Genomic DNA, 21,584 nt, shown 5'->3' with positions numbered 1-21,584 from the left:
GATATTATGCAATGGAGCATTCAAAGTTCATTAATTCACCACCTATAGTGTGGATCTCTTCTGTAGCTCCCTTGAAAATAATGTCAAATTCAGAGTGAATGTTCAATCCTTGGCTGTTTTTGGTTTTGTACAATATCATCATGAAAAGTTCATGATGTACCTATGTTAAGTATTCTTTTTTTTGCTGTTAGTTTATCTTTATGGTATTTGCAAAAAAAGAAATATTTTTGTAAAAAAAAAATGTTGGAATAAGCTATGCTTGTTATTTTTATCCTGATCCGATAAAGGACAAAGAAATTTCAAAGAAATTTTTAAACATTTATAAATGTAATCAACTGCATCCTTTCAAGTGAGTGAAAATTAGCTAAATTAATCATTAACTGTAAGTATTTAAATTTTTAGATTATTATTGCATGAATTTGTATTATTATATTTATTATTTGACAAGATTTCTTTGTGTGTGTGTGTGTGTGCATGTGTGTAATGCATACTTGCATGCATTTGCACCTGTGCATACAATTACATGTGTCTGTGTATTTACCAGTCCAATTTTATATTAAAAAAATTTACTGTTTAAAAAAGAATATTGTGCAACTTATTTTTTCTGTTTTTAAATGTTATATTTTATAAATTAATCCTTTTGATAAAATATTTTATTATATGTTTTTTATCTATTTTTTAAAATGTTAATTTAAAAAATTAATAAACACAGTGATCATTATTGGTTAGTTAAATAGAATTTTGACACACCATTTGCACACTAATCATTTTCCTATCATTACTGTTAAATTCTATCAGAACTTTATGTACTGACTGTTTTTTGATAATAATAGTAGTAAGCAGTAGTTGCAAATATCAATAAAATGTTTACATTTTAAATTATTAATTGATTTGAAATTATTCATCTAATTGTCAATATTTTGGTTGTTTGTTATCCAAGAATCGTTTAAAAAAATGTTTTTCTTCTTTTGGGTTGCATGAAATGTCAAGCTATAATATTTGCTTCAATTTGTCCTTGTGTATGATTAATATTTAATCATCCTTTCTTAATATTTACATTATGGGTATACTATTTTTATTAATTGTCTCTGACAGAATTTATTGTATTTGTTTTCCTAAAAAGAGCTAGATTAAAAAAAAAATTATTGGATTTAAGTTTACGTTAAAAGCAAACTTCAAAAAGAAACACTGTATCAGAATTCATAGATGTGAGATACATTTCTTATTTTGTATATTACTTTAATCAATTGGACTACTTTAACTAAATAAGGACTTTACTTCTCAAAGGAATTTAGTGATATGGCTGGCCAGAAAAAACTCCTGCTTTAACAGCCTGTAGAAGAGGATGATGTGGTAAAGGACCGTAACTGAATACCTAACATCTGTCAAGTATTAAAAAATGAGTTAACTGTTCCAACTAATTGCTGAAAATGTATATATAAAGAAAAATTTTAAGAGCTTTGAAGCAAGACTGTTCTGTCACTAAGCTATTTTAACTGGACTATCTATTAATATAAAGTAGAAGTTTTATACGACGACTATTCATAGCATAATGTTAATGTATCTCTGAACTTTAAATTCTGTAAAGTAACTGTTCAAAATTAAAAAAAATTAAACTGTGTCCACCTGTTCTCCTCTAGATTAAACATTTTTTAATGATTCACTTGTCAAGAGTACTGTAGAGAAAAACTTAAAATTAAAGCCAATAGAATATGAAATGACTTAATTTGAAATAAGGGGCTGTTCCATCCTCCTGTGATGAAAGTATCCTGCACCATTAGTGATGCACTTCGTGTAGGATTTGTTTTGGCAAAAGTTTTGCAAAACAAGAAATAAAGTAAAATAAAGGACAAAAATTTTTTTTTTTTTAACCTTGATGGAGGTTCCCATTGGGTTAGGTGATAAAAAGTGGTATAATCTATAGCAATGCCAAATAATTAAGGCCATATATATTATATTTATAGCAATATTATTAACTGTGTACCTTGTTTTGAAACAATAATAAATTTATTACTAGTTTTTACCCATTAAAAAGTAGTTAAAAAGATAATTCTGGATTTTGAAAAATCTTTAATCCAGGTTCTCTAAAAATATATTTTACTGTGATTTGTTATATGAACACTAACAGTAAAAATATAGACTATTAAAAAATTTAACACCAACTAAAGAAAAATTTAAGTTTAAATAATAATGGATTTCATCAATAATTCAGCAGTTCTACAGATACTGATATTGTTCTGTCATCTTTGGGCTATTTCCCAAATTGGGTTATTTAGAACAAGTAGTTTATTTTTTAGAAATTTGAATTTTAACTGTGTTCTTTTTGGAGCTCTTAATGGGGAACTATGTTTTGTTTTTTGATCTTATAGAAGTCTGAAGCATTTGGAGGGCATATTTTAAAGCAATTTTAATCTTTAGATTTAATTTTTCAGCTTATGTATGAAATCATTTTGTTGTATATCTTATTTTATTTTCATATTCAGTGTAATAGTTTGATGAAAATTTATTTAATCAGTCTCAGAAATGAAATAAATGTGCAAAAAGTTGTAATCCCCTTTTTTAAATTAATAGAAAATGGTTTTTGATATTTTTATATTAATTCAACATAGCTAAGGAAAGAAACAATCTACTATTAAGAGGACTGTGTTCATATCTCCTTGAGTCATCTTAGATAATGTTGTATTTATCTTCATCTTAAATGAGTAAATAAAATTTTAAAATGTTAGCAAACAAAATAAGATTTCCTTTACTGATCCATTCTCAATGATATAGGAAAGTGGCACTAAGGTAATGCAGGAATGTACAAGGAAAATTTAGTTTATGTGTAATAATAACTGTTAAGTTTCCTTACAGCTATATTTAAAGTTAACCAAACATATTCATAAAACATCTCAAATATTCTATAAGTGTTAAAGAAACTAAACATTGGCAGAAATCCCGATTATTATATGCGTAGTTGTTTTTTCTTTTTACATGCTTTATTTCAAGCATAAATGTTACAGTGAATAATATTTGTTTGCGTTCAGAAAGTTATTGTAGTATGGGTGGCTTAACATATTGATTAGTGTTTGAAATATTTATGAGCATTGTTTCAAATATAGTTTATTGTGTACAGCAATTCTTTTGAGATTATGTGCAAGTTGTCTTGTAGTAGGTTGTTTACAATTTAATATTGTTCTATTTTGTTCTCTTTGTTTAATATGTATAGTGTTTCTGAGCACTGTGTGTTTGTGTGTGAGTTGTTGTTGTTTTGAGGTGTCTAACAAAGTTAGATTATGTTATGTTATGTTCATTCTAGCATGAGTTTGAAACTCATCTCCCTGTTTGATCTTCAAAACAAAGCAGACTATCAGTTATACATCATTGTGTTCTGCAGTTTACAAATTTTTATTTATTCTTTTTTTATATGTTCTTAATTAAATTTAATTATTCATACCTGAATATTATTTAAAATAAAATTATGTAAATATAGAAAGGTAATCTTAGATCAGGTTAGATTTAGGTTATCTATGTAAGCTGTTTATTTATTTTTTATAGCTCTACATATATAGGGATCATCCGTAAATTAAATTAATCATTGAAGGGGGATTTAGCAAAGTATTATGATGAGTTACAAGAGGTGGTAGGTAACATTCTGTCTTATACCCTTGAAAATCAATTTTTCAATGCTTATGTGGTTTAATTGTTATGTGTACAAGTCTATATGGTGAATTAAACAGAAAAAATAACTTAGAATAGGGCTTAGAAGTATACTGTCTGGTTCAGTTCCACATATTCTTTTACTAACTATGAGTTTTTGAGTGGCTCTCGAGTTTCTGCAGAAAAAGCTAGGGTTGCTGTTACTTTTATTTAAGCCAATTGATTAAAAGTTTTTGATCAGTTATGTGCTCTCTTTCTGAGCTAAATATTCAGATTTAAGTATTGCAAGTAGAACACTTTACGCTTTATTATGCCTATTTAATTCAGTTAGTTTGTTCAGGGTTTGTCAATATTTTACCTCCCAACAGAAATCTTATAATTAGTTTTTTCTTGCACTACTTTTTAATTCAGTCATGGTTCTTATTTCTGTATTACATTAACAAACTGCAAGAAAACAGTCCTATATCTTAATACGTTTTTGAAATCGTACCATTCTGTGTCCTCTGCATCACTTCTTCCACAACATTTTTGAGATCTGAAACTTAATTTTATCTGCATTACGCAACTGTTTTCCACTAAAATTATATTAAGATGAGGCTTTGACACATTATTTCCTTACAATGGAGACACATTTATTTTCAATATCACTTCAAGTATTCTTATTGCACCCCCATTTTCTCCCAAAAAAGTTTTCTTGTGGCAAAAATTATATCATTATAGTCTTTTATGAATAGACATTTCTCCATGTCACTCAACGATTTTTCTACATTTTCCTGTGTTCCTCGAAATGATTACTTCAAAATGTGTGCCAGTTTTTTAGGTACTTAAAGAGTAATTCTTATATAGTTATAGCATTGGTTTTGTTTCCTTTAGTATAAAGGTCACCTTATACCAAGTACCCATTCATCCACTTATCTTTTACTTCATTACTTGGAAACTCTATGAATACAGTGATTGCATTATTAAGCATGTGGAATAAGTCTGCTGCATTCCCAATGGGATTATCACTTTTGCAACTTTATAATTATCTCATTTAGTTTAGGAGCTTTTCAATTTCTCATTGTTTTAAAGGCAGCTTCCATGGCATTCATTACAAGGTTTTCAGTTTCCTATTTGTACATTTATCCCATACTTTTTCCATTCTCACCACATAGTACTTATGGACTATGGACTAAGGACTATGTCCACATGTCCATAGTCCATAAGGACTATGGACTTCCACTTTAGGACTATGGACATGTGTTCCACATGTCCATAGTCCATAAGGACTATGTGGACTTTCATTCCTTACATAGACTTTTTGTCTCATATAGGACATAGTCTTTATGTGAACTTTCTCTTCACACTGGGGCTTCCAAAAATGGTGTAAATAGTTTTTTATCTCTTCCAATTTATCAAGTACTTTTCTATATGCTATTCCCATACTCAGTGCACCATTTGTAAGTTTTATTTTCTTCATTGTTTTCAATTTGTTTGTTACAAGTAAAAAAATGTTATAGATTTTTCTTTTTATTACCTACAACATGTTCTAGTCTTCTTTTGATTGCTTCTCAAGATCTCTTCTGCTTCTTTTTCAAAATCCTTTCATGAATTCCACTTTTCTCTTTCTGGTAGCATCTTGGTTTCTTCTTCATAGGCTCATTAGCATCATTACTTCCTTTTTTCTGCCAGCTTCCTCACACATGCTTCTTCCTTTCTTCACAATGTTCTTACATTTCTAAAACTAACAATTTGTTTTTGTAGCTTTCCCTTTCTTCCTCTACTTTCCTGACCCTCTTCCTTTTTTTTTTTTTTTTGTCTTCAGTCATTTGACTGGTTTGATGCAGCTCTCCAAGATTCTCTATCTAGTGCTAGTCGTTTCATTTCAGTATACCCTCTACATCCTACATCCCTAACAATTTGTTTTACATATTCCAAACGTGGCCTGCCTACACAATTTTTCCCTTCTACCTGTCCTTCCAATATTAAAGCGACTATTCCAGGATGCCTTAGTATGAGGCCTATAAGTCTGTCTCTTCTTTTAACTATATTTTTCCAAATGCTTCTTTCTTCATCTATTTACCGCAATACTTCTTCATTTGTCACTTTATCCACCCATCTGATTTTTAACATTCTCCTATAGTACCACATTTCAAAAGCTTCTAATCTTTTCTTCTCAGATACTCCGATTGTCCAAGTTTCACTTTCATATAAAGCGACACTCCAAACATACACTTTCAAAAATCTTTTCCTGACATTTAAATTAATTTTTGATGTAAACAAATTATATTTCTTACTGAAGGCTCGTTTAGCTTGTGCTATTCGGCATTTTATATCGCTCCTGCTTCGTCCATCTTTAGTAATTCTACTTCCCAAATAACAAAAATTCTTCTACCTCCGTAATCTTTTCTCCTCCTATTTTCACATTCAGTGGACCATCTTTGTTATTTCTACTACATTTCATTACTTTTGTTTTGTTCTTGTTTATTTTCATGCGATAGTTCTTGCGTAGGACTTCATCTATGCCGTTCATTGTTTCTTCTAAATCCTTTTTGCTCTCGGCTAGAATTACTATATCATCAGCAAATCATAGCATCTTTATCTTTTCACCTTGTATTGTTACTCCGAATCTAATTGTTCTTTAACATCATTAACTGCTAGTTCCATGTAAAGAACTATAAGCACTTGCTTCCACACACTCTTCCATAGACTTTTTATGTTGGCATGCAGGAAAACTGCACCAACATTGTTAAACTTTATTATCCAGGAGATTGGTTTATTAAATGTGGCATTTTGTCCTTTCTTTCCATAAATAAGTTTTGAGGAGCTATTCCTTGAGACATTCCAGATATTGTTGAACTATCAGCTTATAAGGGATTCTGTTTTTTAAATAATTTCCATTCTTTACTTATTTTTTTACTGTGTATGGATGCTGTAGTATCTGATACGTTTACTTGTACTTCTACGAGAAGTTTGTTATATTATTCTTGTAAATATTGAAAAACATTTTTTTTATGATAGTGTAATTTATTTTTCTTGCACAAAGATGAGTAGTTGCAATTTTTTAAATCTCATGAATAAACAAAACTATAAAAGGTGTTTGTATATATTATTAGTTAATAATGTCACATAATAAGCAGCTAATTATTATTTACATAATAAATTACAATATGAGCTTATTGTTAAAATATAAATGCCAAATTTTTGTTCTACCATAAGCTTCATTTCTTTTTTAAAAATGTTACAAACTTTTTTTAGTTTGATTAACCCATAATGCAAACTGAAAGTGGTTTTACAGATTAAACATTAGTGAGATGTAGTGGTCTACATGAAAATATGGCTGTAAAGAAATGTTTTACCAAGCATATATTCCTAAGAAAAATCCTTAAAAAATTACTGTAGTTCTACTACCAGATTTATGACTGAGCTAAGTACAGAAAATTACCCTTTCATTTAATATTGCATACAAAATTTGTCTAATAGTCACTTTTATTAAAAATATAATGCTCAATCTGATTTATATTTGTTAATATAGTAATGAATACTACAAATAAATCTTGTTTCCTAATAAACAAAATCTACCGTAAGAGAAACCTTTTGGCAACTTTAACCATTTCGAACTTATACAAATATTATGCTTGATATAATAATTTTTCTTTATAATCAGATATGAAAAGTATAATTTATTATTGATTATTTATTTCTCATTAAGTTTTAAAATTTATTTTAATTTGATTAATTTATTTTTTAACATTATTTTAATGTTATAAACTATCATTATCTCCTAAGGCAATCTCATTTAGTTTGATTATCACCCCCATTTCTTGTTTTTGATGCCTTTTTTTAAAAAAAAATGTTATAGTAACTGTGTGAGTTGCTGTATCATCCCTGTTTGTGACATTAAGTCTGAATTGTCTGGTGGCAGATAAGGCAACAGTTTTCTAGTTAATATGGGGTGATTAATTTAGATTATTGGCATGTGTAGAGAATTTCCTTGTTAGGGGTTGCAGAAAAAACTAACTAGTGGTGAAGATGGTTGTTACGTACACTGCTACTCCTGCTTTCCAAATAAAAAGATTGCAGAAATGTAATATATTATGGCAGTTTACTGGTTATAAGTATTCATTCCAGTTGGGTTTACTTTTTACCACTCTTGTATTAACTCGCTCTTGGACTATGTATGTGAGATTTATGGTATGGGACCTTTCAGTTGAATTTTGAAGCATTTCCACTTATCCATTTGCTCAGAAATTATGCATACAGATTTGCTCCTAATAACAACACATTTTAGCAACATTTTCAAGTCGCTAAGATGCTCCTAAGTTGCTAAGTGCAAAAAATGCCCCTTGAACTTACACAAGTTTACATGTATATTTTCTTACTGAAAGATAACCTAGCCGGTTTTTGTAAGTCTGGATATAAAATTTGCACACATTTTAAATACATAATTTTACCAAAATGTAGGGCTCTACCTACTATAACAACCAAATGGAGCTAAATGATAACACACTATTAGTTTTATAAACAAGTGAGATATAGATGTATATTAGAGTATACGGTTGCTACTAAAATTTCTTTACATTAGCGACCGAAGTTTTGGGAAAATTTAGTACTTTTTAACTGGATCCAAATTTTCAGACGAAAATCACAAATATCTCGAAAATCGTCGGTCCTAGCGCTCTGAAAAATTTTTTTCCCTCTCCGCCGATGTCCCCTACGCTCCGAGTGGTACCGTCGGATGATAATATTTTCAAGTGTCCCCGGGGCGCCGTTCGGAAATTGTGGAGGCGTGCGATGGGGTACTACATTAATATCTCGGCAACCGCTCATTCGATTTTCACGATTCAAACGACGTCCGCATCAGCAAGTTAAGCGCTAACTGTTTAACGCTTCGGGTACGCTCTTGATCGACCGGATCCTGGTTATCCGGAAATTAAATTGTTTAGCTCTATGTGTTGATTGCTCTCACCCACCGTAAAACGTACGGATCCGATCTTTCGCTAAATACGTTCAAACCTGTGCGCTAGCGCAGTTGTAAAGTATAAACTTATTAAGACTAAAAAGTAGAATATAAAAAGTATGTAAGAAAAAATTTTTAAAACACCACTCTTAAATTAAATGCACTAAAAGGTAAAAAATAATTTTAGAACGGTATCTCTGAATGAATCTGACAAGCTTTGATGGTGATATGTAAAATTATGTGAAATTCATAGTTTCAAATTAAAAATTTGATATTTTTGCCAATTTTTTCATATGCATAATGAGAAAAATGATTTTTTACCATCTTTTAGCGCGTTTAATTTAAGAGTGATGTTTTAAACATTTTTTTTTTTTTTACTGTTAGTTGATAGAACAAATAAACTTATTAAGTATGATTTAAATATTTAAGATGCTTTTCTAAATTTTCATAAAATTTCTAAATAGGCAATTCTGTATTTTTTTCTAAATTCAAATTTTATTGGTCACAAAAAAATTATTTTGAGAAATTAGTTTCAGGTAACTAATAATATAAATTATAAAATTTTCAGCGAAATCGGTTAAGTAGTTTTAAGTTATTAGAGCATACACAAAACGAAGATTGTCTTTTATTTATATAAATTGTAATTGTTAATTGAGATTTTGTTAAATATTAAAATAAAAATTAAAAAAAAAATTAATTGTCGACCTCCGTGGCTGAAAAGGTAGCGTCTCAGAATTTCGTGCGGAGGTCCGGGGTTCGAATCCCGGTCAGGCATGACATCTCTTCATACACTACCAATTTCCACTGGGCTAATGACTATAGCTGTTGATGCCCGCTCTTTCATAAAAGAAAGATGTTTGCAGTAGGCTACTCAATCATAGGACAGATAAAAAATTATTTAAAAATATAATAATAATAATAGTAGTGAAAATATAAGTGATATGATTTCACGAAAAAGCAACTTATCGTGAGCGTTCTAAATAAATGATAAAATTAAATAAACAAATAACAGGGGCATTACTAAAACTACAACAAATATTGACTGCTATAATCTCAACTAGTGACACCTCTACGTTAATGTAGTGGTGTCTAATAGAGAGAAATAATTGTTTATTACGTATTACGAAAATCCTAGTTCGCAGATAATTATAGAAGACGATAATGCAAAGTTTATGTTCACGACCAATATCCTGCGTTATCATTATTAATCTAATAATCCAACTTAAATTGATTACCTTGTTGATAAGTATGTAACTTCATATATTTAAGCCTACAATCCATCATAGTACATAGGAATTAGGATGATTATAATTAAAGAAATGATAGATTGAACCGAACTGAAACGGTAAGGGATCATTATTTCATTAAATTATTTATATTAATATGTAAATTTAGTAAGTAAACGTTTTGAAATTAAGCTTACAGAACTCTTCGAAAGACTTTTTATTTTTCACTTAAGAGTATAAAAAAAATAAAAATTTTAATAGTATACTCCTCAAACTAATGTTATAAAAATTTTGCTTTTAAAGATCACTATCAGTTATAAATATTTGTATTTCAGTTTATCATGAGTCTTAACATAACTTCTAGAACATGCATAATAAATTATTTATTTCGTACACTTCAGTCTAGGTAATTTTAACCAATACACTTTCTTGTAAAACAACATTTTCTAAACTTAGACGCTATTAATTTTCTTCCATCAACCCTGTTCTTCTTTTTACAAGAACTACCAGAAACTTCATTCTTCAGTTCGTTTTAAAACTTACATATTGTGTACTAAATTTTTAAGAGAGAATTTTTAAGGGGTGCAACAGTATATGGCAGCTTAATAAACACAGCCACTCTTACTGTATGTGCGATGTGACTGGCTGCATCTGCCTCTGGTCACTTGATTAAAAAACAGAATAAAAAAATAAAATAAAAATAAAAAGAGAAATGAAGTATGGTCACCTCCTAGTAGTATTTGTCAGGTAATGCTAGGTACCAGGGAAAATAGATTTTTATCCTCATGAAGGACGGTTAAGCAGCTATAACTAATATTTTTAAGATAAAGACCGTCTACTTTAAAATCCGCATTCTTCAGATCACTTAAAATTTTGAGTCCTGCACTGACCAAATTGTTGCTCTGAAGAAATACACTGATGTTTTTTATAAACTGAACAGGTTCTAATTTTTATTTATCATTATTATTCTCACAAGCATGAGTTTAATGAATGCAGGAGGGTCTTAGGGGTGGGCAGATGGGAAGGGCGAGCGAAGCTCGCCCTCTGACCTGCTAAATATCCCCTTACTGTGATAGGAAACACAAGTAACCATATAGTGTGGGCAAAGGGTGACAGGGATTTTAGATATATATATATATATATATATATATATATATTTATTTATATATGTGTGTGAGTGTAGTTGAAAGATTTTAATGTAACAAAGTTCATTATATTATTAATACTGTCAAGCCAATTATGTAATTGGGCATACTTTGAAAAGAAGGTATCAGTAAAGATTTTTTCTTTCCTACAAAAAGAAATGTATTTCTAGAAAACTAAAGCAGTTATTCTGTATTCTATTTTTTTTTAAATATAATAATTTAAAATTTGGTTCATCTAATACAATACAGGTAAAGAAATTATAACTAATTATATAATATTTTTCTATACCCTTTAATTATGCAGATAATTTCTTTACGTGTAAAGTCTTTTTCTTCCTATGAATTTTACTACTATTCAATTTTGTTGTCTCTCATAATTGGTTATTAATAGTACACCAAATTATCAATTTTAAATTAAATTGAACCAAATTAAATACAGAAATTGCTGTTAACTTACATCAAAATATTTTCAACTAAACTGGATGCTACCGGTTATCTAACCTAGTTACTAGTAAAGAATAAAATACATTTAAACACTGTATTATATAAATAAAAGAACTAATAAGTTTCTATCAGTTAATTTTAAAAATAATCATTTTATTGATTGTATTTACTAAATTATAATAATTCATTTTGTGCAATTTAAAAATAAATTAATTTTGTAAAATTGTATTATTTACCTAGTTAATTACGTAATAATATTAATATAAATAGTTATCAATAATTTCATAACATAACTGATTATTTTTCATGTGAATTAAGACTTACCTGTCCTCCATGAGACACTTTCCTTCTCTAACTTTGCAATTTGTTTTGAAATCTTCAAATAATTGAAAACAGATTTTCTCTTTCTGACAAACTGCAAGTGCATAATTACATGTAGGTAATGCATCTATTGGATACGGGTCCTTTTCTGCAAGAAAAACAGAATTATAGTTTATCCATAAAGTTTTAATTATTGGAAAATTTTCTTTTTAAAAATATATGACTGGTTTTATTTATTTGTATTCTTATATCAGATTACTCCAGTGTGTTTCTATGTAAGCTTGCTGACAATAGTTTTCTGTAGAGTGTGTGTGTCTGTTATTTTTTTAAATTGATTCTATTGGTATTTCTAAAAATTCTATTATACATTGAATTATATCTTGAACAGTTCTCTCCTGATGACAGGCGATCTCTCTCTTTGTTTCATATCCAGATATATTTCTGGTTGATCTACCTTAAGATCTAGTTATATTTTTAGTTTATTATTAAACGTGTACTTACTTCCTGTTTTTCTTTAGGAGATACATAATTCTAGTAGTACTGCTTTCTAGTCTTTATTGATCTGATTATTATACTTCTGACTTGTTACTTTTGCATGAGCACTAAGGTTCAATATTTCATATAATAAGACTTCATCCTAAGTAATGAACATAGAGTGTACCAACCCATTGTATGTACATTCACTTTTAAAAATCAGATGAAAATATGAACATAATCAGTGATATATATAAAGCATGAGTATGAAATGGTACACCATTTAGTAAGATTTATGGTGTAGGTGTGGTTTTTATTTCTTTTTCTCAATTAGTATACAGTATCAGATAATGATTGATTCTATTAAATTTGTTACACAATGTCTGATGTGAAATAGTTTGTTGTGACTAACAATTTGATAGGATAATTATCAAAGCAAAATATTCAATAATAATAGAAAAAAAGCTTTCAAAAAATATAATTTTATCATTTAATTAAGTTGTTATTTACTGTTAGGCTGATGATAGTGTATTCAAGGCGCTACAAATTGTAGAGAAAGTTCATGAAGTTTTTTCTAGTGTTACATTTTGAAAATTGGAATGGAAAATAATATCACTGCATTGCATAAGGTTTGTATCTGCAGAGAACATGTTAAAGAGGTAATTTAGGCTATATATTAAAGATTCATGGTTTGATTCATTAGAAACAAAAATAAATAAATAAAGTTGAATACAGTAAGCAGTTTAAATAATGTAATATGTGTTGACAATATAAAAGGAAGCTTGTATATTGATCAGAGCTAGTAAAGTTGAAAATATTGAAGTTTGTTGTCACTGGTTGTGTTGTTAGTTTATTCACATCAAAACCAATTTGAGATGAAGTTAACAGAAAACATGTTTTAAGTTTCAGTTTTAGTTTATGAAAGGCAAAGTAATGTATATACAGTACATATTTATATAAATGAGTATAAACAGTATATGCGAGTAAAATTTGCTTTATTCTGAATTGGTGGGTTTATTAAAACCATTTTTTATTATTTGTGCAAATTTAACAAAACAATCAGATTATTTGGACATAGAAATAAAACATGCTTCCGTTGTTGATTGACTTAATTTTTTTTTAATTTACTTTTTATAATATTGGGCATTTAATAATCAAATTAATATGGCCTTGCTTATATTAATTATACAAAACAAACATAAACAAAGTTGATAACATAACTAAATAGAAAGAAAGTATAGTCGTGACTTAGTTTAATGAAAGAAATTTGAACTGATTGTTGAATGGATCTAAAGTGGTACTAATCAGAGAATTGCTTACTTTAAGGGTAATAGTGTTCATTATGCATCCAGTTCCTAAACTGAACAGAGTGCCACTTATGGAGCTGAATTTTAGTTGTATTTCTGTGAACTTAGTGCTGATATGCAACAATATATTCACCTCAATGAAGAAGGCAATCCCATGTCAGTCCCATGTGCGCGGGATTTGTTGCTCAGTCGGATAGATTTTTAGTTTGACATTGAGGTGGCAACTATTGCAGTTTTCTGTTTGTTGTTTTTATTTCATGTTAGGTTATTATTTATTTCTGTAGCTGGGTATTGGTGTACATTGGTAGTTTGTTAACGTAGTTCTGTTTAGTGATTTGTTTGGTTTTTTTGGGTTGTATGTTAATGTTTTTGATGTTCCATTTTTGTTAGTTCTGTTTTTGTTTCTAGTTCCATGTGTTGGACAGATGTTTAGTTTAATTTGTTGTGTTTTTGTTTTCTGTATTAAATGTGTAGTCTGTGTGTAGATTTTCTGTATTAAATGTGTCTGAATTATTAGTGCAGTTTTTGTTTGATTAGTTACTTTGTTTTATTGTTAATAATTTGCTGTTCAGAGTTTATTGGTGGTTTGTTCAGTTTATTAATGTGGTTTTGTTACATATTTTTGTGTTTCAGGTTAGTGTTTTGTTATTGTTTTGTGTACTGTTGTTAATATTTTATGTTTTAGGTTCTTGTTTTCTGTTTATAATTTTCAATGTTTTGTGTTTTAGATTTCTGTGTTTAGCGTTTGGTGTAGCGGGCTGGACTCTCTCATTCTTCCATCGGGTAGGTAGTAGTCAGCTCAATTGGTATGATCTTGTTTAAGACCTGAAGCATAATGTCTGTTGGATCCGTTTAGGTTTCATACACAGATGGGAATGTCACAGGTGGCATCTTGACCGAGGTCAAGACTGTAAGATGTCTTGAGGCTTATTGAAGACAACCTCTGGTAAAGCCCCAAGGGCTAGGTATGGAGAGGGCGGTGTGGCAACTGGATCCATCACGTGATGGGTGTCTTCCCTTTCAGGATCAAGATGTTGAAATGCAAATTGTCAACTTTCTGGAGTAATATCGTTTGTATATGGAATTAATTTTATTACTGTGTAATTATTTTTTTGTTTTAATTCTAAACTACTTACTATTATCACGTTGAGACTTGAAATTCCCAGTTTTACACTTTAATTAACTACTTTATCCTATTTTGAACACTTTATATTTAACAAGTTGCAAACTCATGAATGTTAACAGTTACTTTTTTATGGGATTCTTTTTTTACGTCTTTTGAGAAAGGGCTCATTGATGATATGTAAATAGTTTTGTTTTAATAATGTAATTAAAACTTTGTTCAGTGTGTTATTGGTTTTAAAACTTTAATTGAAGCTCATTATCCTTTAATTTAACTTTATTCTTAACTTCAATCATGTGCACATGTTTGTATAAAATAAAAAAAAAATGTATGCGTACAAAACTGAAGTTCAGTCACATATAAGTTAGAATATAATACCTGTATTTCACACAGAAATGAAGAAAATAAACCTATTATACCAGTTGGCATTTGTTTCTTTATGTATACACAGAAATGTATAAACCAATTTAATCTAATCACCCATGATGATTAATTTTAACTATTACTGAAATTTAGGCCTTGTTCCATTTTAAAACATTAGTGGAGGACATCTTTTTTAATATTTTGGTGGTAAGAGGTTATTATTATTATTGTTTTAACAATATTGGCGAAGTCATGCTCCCTCTTAATGAAAAATTATGTTTGTCATTTAATAGTGAATAATCTATTCTACCAAAATATATATAAGAGGACAATAATTAAAACCTACTAAATACTAAATGACAGCTTTTTTAAAATATATTTTTTGGAGTTGTAAATGGAAGCAGTTAAGTCTTTTAATTAAATTATTTTTTATTTTTGTCATTTACCTTTTCTGGATTTACATCTATAAATAAGTAAATAATCCAAAATATCACAGGATAATAATTGAATCATATAAAAGTAAGAAAAGATTTATCGGAAACGTTTTTTAAACTGATTTTGGAGTGGGGTCACTCTCTTTTGGCGACAGCATTTTTCATTATTTATTCTTTTAAGATGTATTTTTGAAAAAAAATTGAGGAACATAAACTAAAGTATTTATAACAATTATCTGACAATTTTTTATGAAACATTTTTTGAGATTTATTACTTAGGGATGATCCATTCCTTCTTGGTAAAATAAATTTTTTGTGTATCATTACAAAATATACGAAATGATTTTAGAACAGGAACGTATATGATGTAAAACATAGACAAGGTTCTTAATATAAAAAAAAGAAATGATTACTGGTAAAAATACATAGTAAAATGCTGCATCATTTTTTATATTGTATTTTTATTTAAAATAAATTTTATGTGTATAAAAGAATGTGTTTATTGTTTCTAGGTATTCCAAAGATTTTTTAAATTACAAAACAGTGGTAAGTAGGTAGTAAAATTTACAGTACAGTTAAAAACATTGTTATTCAATATTGATTAAAACAAATACCATCAATTTTAAAACATCTGATGGTAAAAAACTAAGCAAAGGAACCTGATACTGCTTATCACCTATATACATTTTATTCTTAGCTTGAAGGTTATTTTTTTTCTAACTACAATAGATTACAAATCATCTGGCATCTAGGCAGATTGAGGCCTACTTGAACCAGTAGTGTTAATGACCACTTAGATACTGTTTTCAATGAGCATTCTGTTAATGGATTCTAATCATTCCTGGTCCAGCAGTCCATGTATGTAACAGTATCTGTATTAATTTGTTGTTAATAAGCATTAAAAGTATATAATGATGGGAAATATAACCATAAACTGTGGCACTTTTTAACACAGCTGATCAGTGATGACTAGTTCATTAAACATGGTATAGCCATTGACATCTTTAGTTTTGAAGGGTGTTACACCTTGAGATACCTCAGATGTAGAACCATCAGGTTATGTGGAATGCAGTTTACCATCTTACAAAATAAATTTTACATTATTAAGGAAGATACACCACTTTTATGTCATTATTTTTTTAAAAACATAAATGTAAATTCATAGTTTACTGTGGTCATTAGCTAATACATTAATCCTAAAATATTATAAAGTCAACTGCACCAAATTTTTGGTGATATATGGGAATCGGTTTGCTAAACATGGCTTCAGCCATTGGTATGCTTTTTTGCTTCTTGCTCTCCTCCTTTTTATGACGCTACTCATGATATGGTTCCAATCAATATGAAACCTTAAGGCTATATGGAATGCCATCATGCCCTTGATATTCTGAATTATTAAATGGAAGATGATTAAAAAAATTCTATACTTTAGAAAAAGTTGTGGAAGGAATAGTTCTTCTACAAACAGTGCTAATATTTACGATGTGATACCTTACCGATAAGTAACTGCAAAATTTTCATGGAATGTTTAGTCTTGCAGCGCTGTATTTCTTGCTTTATATCACTAAAAGGTATTTTCTACATGTTGTAGGTTGCCAGTCCCTGTCCTGTATTGTTTTTATGTTTCTTTTTTGTAATTAATTTTCATTCTGATTTCAGTTGCAAACTGTTGTGCTTTGAACATGAGACCAAAGGTGGATTAGAATATTACCGTGTAATTATTTGGTGTTATCTTATAGAAAATCTTAAACTAATTATTTCATATTATAAAAATATACATCGACACCATTCAGTCAAGATTTTTGAATTTGGAACAGAAACACTAGAATAAATGTTATGTGTATGATAGATTATAAATTCAGAGTTTTGTCGGTTCTGATCTCCAGCAAGTAGTAATATATTTTTTTGTGCTATCCATTATTTTATTATTATTGTTATTATGTATTATTTGTTTTTTAGTGATATCATGTATTATCATAATTGGCCACTAACAGCATGCAGTTTCCTGTGTTCAATTGATAGATTGTCGTTATTATTTGTTACTGTTTATTATACAACCGATTTATTAAATTTGGTCATTATTATTACTCATCCTTGGTTTTTCTAGGATACTTTTTTTTTGAGAAATTCACATATAATAAAAATACCAGTCTGATTACCATCGTGCCATGACCTAAGTTATAGTTAAATTCATAAAGTTCACTGAGGTCATGGCTTTCTCCTCACTCTTTATTTCATCTAAAGATTAAGCTTGTTTCTTGTTACTTATTAATGAATGAATGTCAAAATTCATTTACTCATTGCGTGTTTTTACCTTTGAAAAGCTCTAACTGTGGTTATTGTGTAATTAAATGGTTAAGTTTTCCATCATCCAGAATGTAACTGATATTGTGATATAACTAAATCTAAGTAAATGTATGCATTTATATAATACTTTTACAGTTACTATTTTTTATCTCAAATTATTAAGTTGTATGTTGTACTAAGTAATGTAGTTTCCTAAATAATGCTGCTTATTATAACATAATTGCAAATGAGAAGTTTGCATATTAATGTGAACACAAACACACACACACACACACACACACACACACAAATCATGTTGCATACACTTATCATATTCTGTCGCTAATAGTGTTTGGGATGTAATATAGTGCTTCATACATGTTTATTAATGGTGGAGGTCTTGGAGGTACATTTTCATCTTAAGTGAAGTGTGCTGTATGTACCATTAGATAAATAATACTTACCCTGTAATATAACAGTGTAATTGTGTATTCTTATTAATATTATATAAAACACTGTGCACTTAAATTATGGTATACTTCTATATTACTGTGTATTGCTGATATGAACATTTTGCCTTGCAGAAAGTTTCTTTTTTTGTCAAATGAAATAATGATGTTATACTGATATTTATAAAGATATTTGTATTGGGTATGTATAACTTTATTTTTTATAAATTACTCAGAATATTCTGATACCGAACACTCATGTACATTATTTATTCATGATTTTTTGTTTGTTTTAAATTTCAGTTACTTTTTTGATAGGTGATAGATTATTTCGTTCTCCAGTGACTTACTTTTTATCTCAATTGACATTAACTTTTGTTTTTATTAATTATTAAATAATAAACTCTGTAATGAGAAGCTACTCTCCATTTTGTTTAACTTCAGTCATCTTACTGGTATGTTAAATTTACTCTTTGACAATAAGCTTTTATCTTGACATCATATAGTAATTTTTTCTAAAATTTTAGTTTCATGTCAGGATCAGATTCTGGCATGGGTAGATCAGACAGTTCAGGAGATCAAACTTCTATGCATAATTGTCTGAAATAGAAACCTATAGTGGTATTTTTTTCATTCATTCATCATTTAATAATTACCATCTACCATTTTATTTCATCTCTCATACGCACAAACGACTACATTTAACTTTTTGTTAAAACTGATAGTTAAGGTTTTAGAAATGAGGATGATTTTTTATTTAATAAGTCTGACTATTTGATATGTTTTAGAACAATCAAGTTGTAATAGACAACAGTTACAATCCTTCCACAGATCCACTTTTTATCAAGTCTTAAGTCACTTTTATTTCCCAACTCATTAAGTTATTAATTTCCATTTTGTTAATTAATATTATGTTCTTGTTGAAGGTAAATAAAAAACAATCTTGTGTGTCTTTTTACACACACATACTCATATATATATATATATATATATATATATATATACATATGTAAGCAAACAAAGATAATCTTTATAGTACAACATACAACTGTGTGTCTTTATATATATATATATATATATATATATATATATATATATATATTTGTTTTAATGTTGAAAAAATAATATTAATTTATAATTTTTTGGCAATTAATTAAATTTCTATGTATTTATAATAACACACAGCCTATTGAATTTAGGTTAAATAATATTTTAAAAAATTCTTACTTAATAAAATGTTGGTAACAAAAGACAATTATTGACAGTAGAACATCTAATTTTTTTAATCCTGCATTACTATTTTTCAAACAGCTGTAAAACTGTTGGTAATATATGTATTTCTAACATAGTTTTAATAATTTTAATTCTCTTAATGCATTATTTTTACTGCTATATTTATTACCTTATAACATAATTACCTATTGAAGAAACAGATTAATTACATATATAATTTTTCTACTAAATAAAATATTAAAAAATACTGCATGTCAGATGAAAGGCATACTACCATAGACCAAATACCATTATGCAAAGGATTCATGCATATTAGTGCATGTGTGTCGATAAAATGTACTCAGTAATCTAAGTAGCAGTATTTGCAAGTACGGTGACATCATCATATGCGTAAAGCTGCATATCAAAAAGATAAAATATATTTTATTTACAAATTTATTTAGAAATTATTAATAAAAATATTGTGCTGATCTGGCAAAAACTGGGATGCAAAAAAGTTTCATTTTTATGCCTACCTTTTTTGTGAACAAATATGCATGGGTGGTCGAAGAGGAAATTGCGGAACGAGTTGCATTCTTGATCCAGTAGGGGTTCCTTGCAGAGACAAGTTGGTTTAAAAAATGGAAATGCCTGTAGTGTCCGTAATGCAGCTTGACATTTTGTTACAGTCACTGTAGAACAGGAGACTGTAACAGTAAACAGTGTTAAAAAATATATATATTCATGCAGATAGATATATGAACAAGAGTAGTAATATGAATTCAAGTATTAGATTATATTTTTATACTAATATACCAAAATATTTTTTAATCTTAGTATCATATGTAAGTGTTTGTGTCATTAAGAACCAAATGGAAAGCTAATTTGAACATTCCCTGTTTTACCTTGAGGTGCTAAACAATGTGTCCAGCATCACTAGGAAAGAGTCAAAGATGTTACAGAGTAGTGACCAGTTATTTTCTCATTAAGAAGTATTTTCAGCAGCAATTATCAACTAATGAGTAATACACTGATAGGATGGATTTGTATTTGATACTAATTGAATTTAGACTTCTCACTTCTAGTTTTCTATGATGATAATGGAATCCTTCTTAAGCTATTGTACAACTTTTTTCATCAGTTTGAGGCCCCTCTGTTTTTGGTGGTATTTGCAGAACATCATATTTTTATTGTGACATATCGTATTGATAATGATTATGGCACCTAGTTTACCTTACAGACACCTTAGCCATCAATTTCATCTTTTATTGTAGTCACTAGAACAGAAAAAAAATTCCCAAACAGTTTCAGTGACAGAGCTGCCTCATACAAGTATCAACAAGCACTGGCTTTGGAGGTCTCTTCATCTTCAGCATAGATTCAGCAGGGTCTGACCTAAACTTACAGAAACTAACTAGAGAAGAAGAATCAAATACAAAGAAAAAAGATTGGATTGAAAGAAAGAATAATATATCTAAAGAAGAGACAACATATGATTGTCAGCTACACCCAAAGGAATAGGTCAAGTCCTATTCAGCCCATCTCACTGAGATTTCTGCGATCCATGAGACCATAATAAAATTTGTAATTTCTATGTAGGTTATATGAGTTGTATATGCTGTTGGTATAGATTTTGTAGAGGAAATGTACTGCAGATGCCATTTACAGCTACTTTATTTATAATTTAAATTTTATGAGCTAATGAATGAACTGAAATAGTTTGAAGAATTTTTCTTAAGAGATTCTTAGAAGAAGAATTTTTCCAAGAGGTAGTTATTTCAATTTAATTTTTCTTTTAATATTTGTTATAACATTTCATAATAAACTTTACACAATAAAAATATATATTAAAGAGTATGTGAACTTCCATGATCTGATAATGAGTGTTGAGTCCTTAGAGCTGGCTGAACCATAGAGAGTTTGTAATAATTAAACACTTTACAAAGTTTTTAGTTTAACAATTCACTTCATTATATCAATCAAAATTTATTTCACTCAACTGTCACTTTTTGGCTGGTGTGTGCAAATTTATGGATATTCTGCAGTAGATGCCCCCATTTCCTAAAAGTTTAAAATTACAAACAAGGCAGGATGACAAACTGCAGTTTGTCTACTTATGTTTCTGGCAGTATATTAATAAAAAAATATTGTTATACATTTTGATTAACATTCTTAAAATCAATACTAATTGATTGCCAATTGTTCTTGACTTTCGCTAAGAT

General features: G+C 28.7%; 1 protein-coding gene across 1 annotated transcript in view; it reads right to left on the bottom strand.

Annotated features, from left to right (window-relative positions):
• The window catches only part of LOC142322676 (uncharacterized), a 239,772-nt gene that overhangs the window by 78,969 nt on the left and 139,219 nt on the right, over window positions 1-21,584 (bottom strand). The window contains exons 3-4 of the mRNA XM_075361754.1: window positions 19,899-20,069; window positions 11,718-11,862 (exon numbers count right to left, since the gene is read on the bottom strand). Of these exons, the coding sequence (XP_075217869.1) occupies window positions 11,718-11,862; window positions 19,899-20,069 (316 nt within the window). The remainder of the gene's footprint in view (window positions 1-11,717; window positions 11,863-19,898; window positions 20,070-21,584) is intronic.

Source organism: Lycorma delicatula, chromosome 4 (assembly GCF_047948215.1).
Source record: "Lycorma delicatula isolate Av1 chromosome 4, ASM4794821v1, whole genome shotgun sequence".
Classification (NCBI taxonomy): Eukaryota; Metazoa; Arthropoda; class Insecta; order Hemiptera; family Fulgoridae; genus Lycorma; species Lycorma delicatula.
The sequence above is the reverse complement of the archived record's forward strand: the minus strand, read 5'-3'. Positions and strand labels throughout refer to the sequence as shown.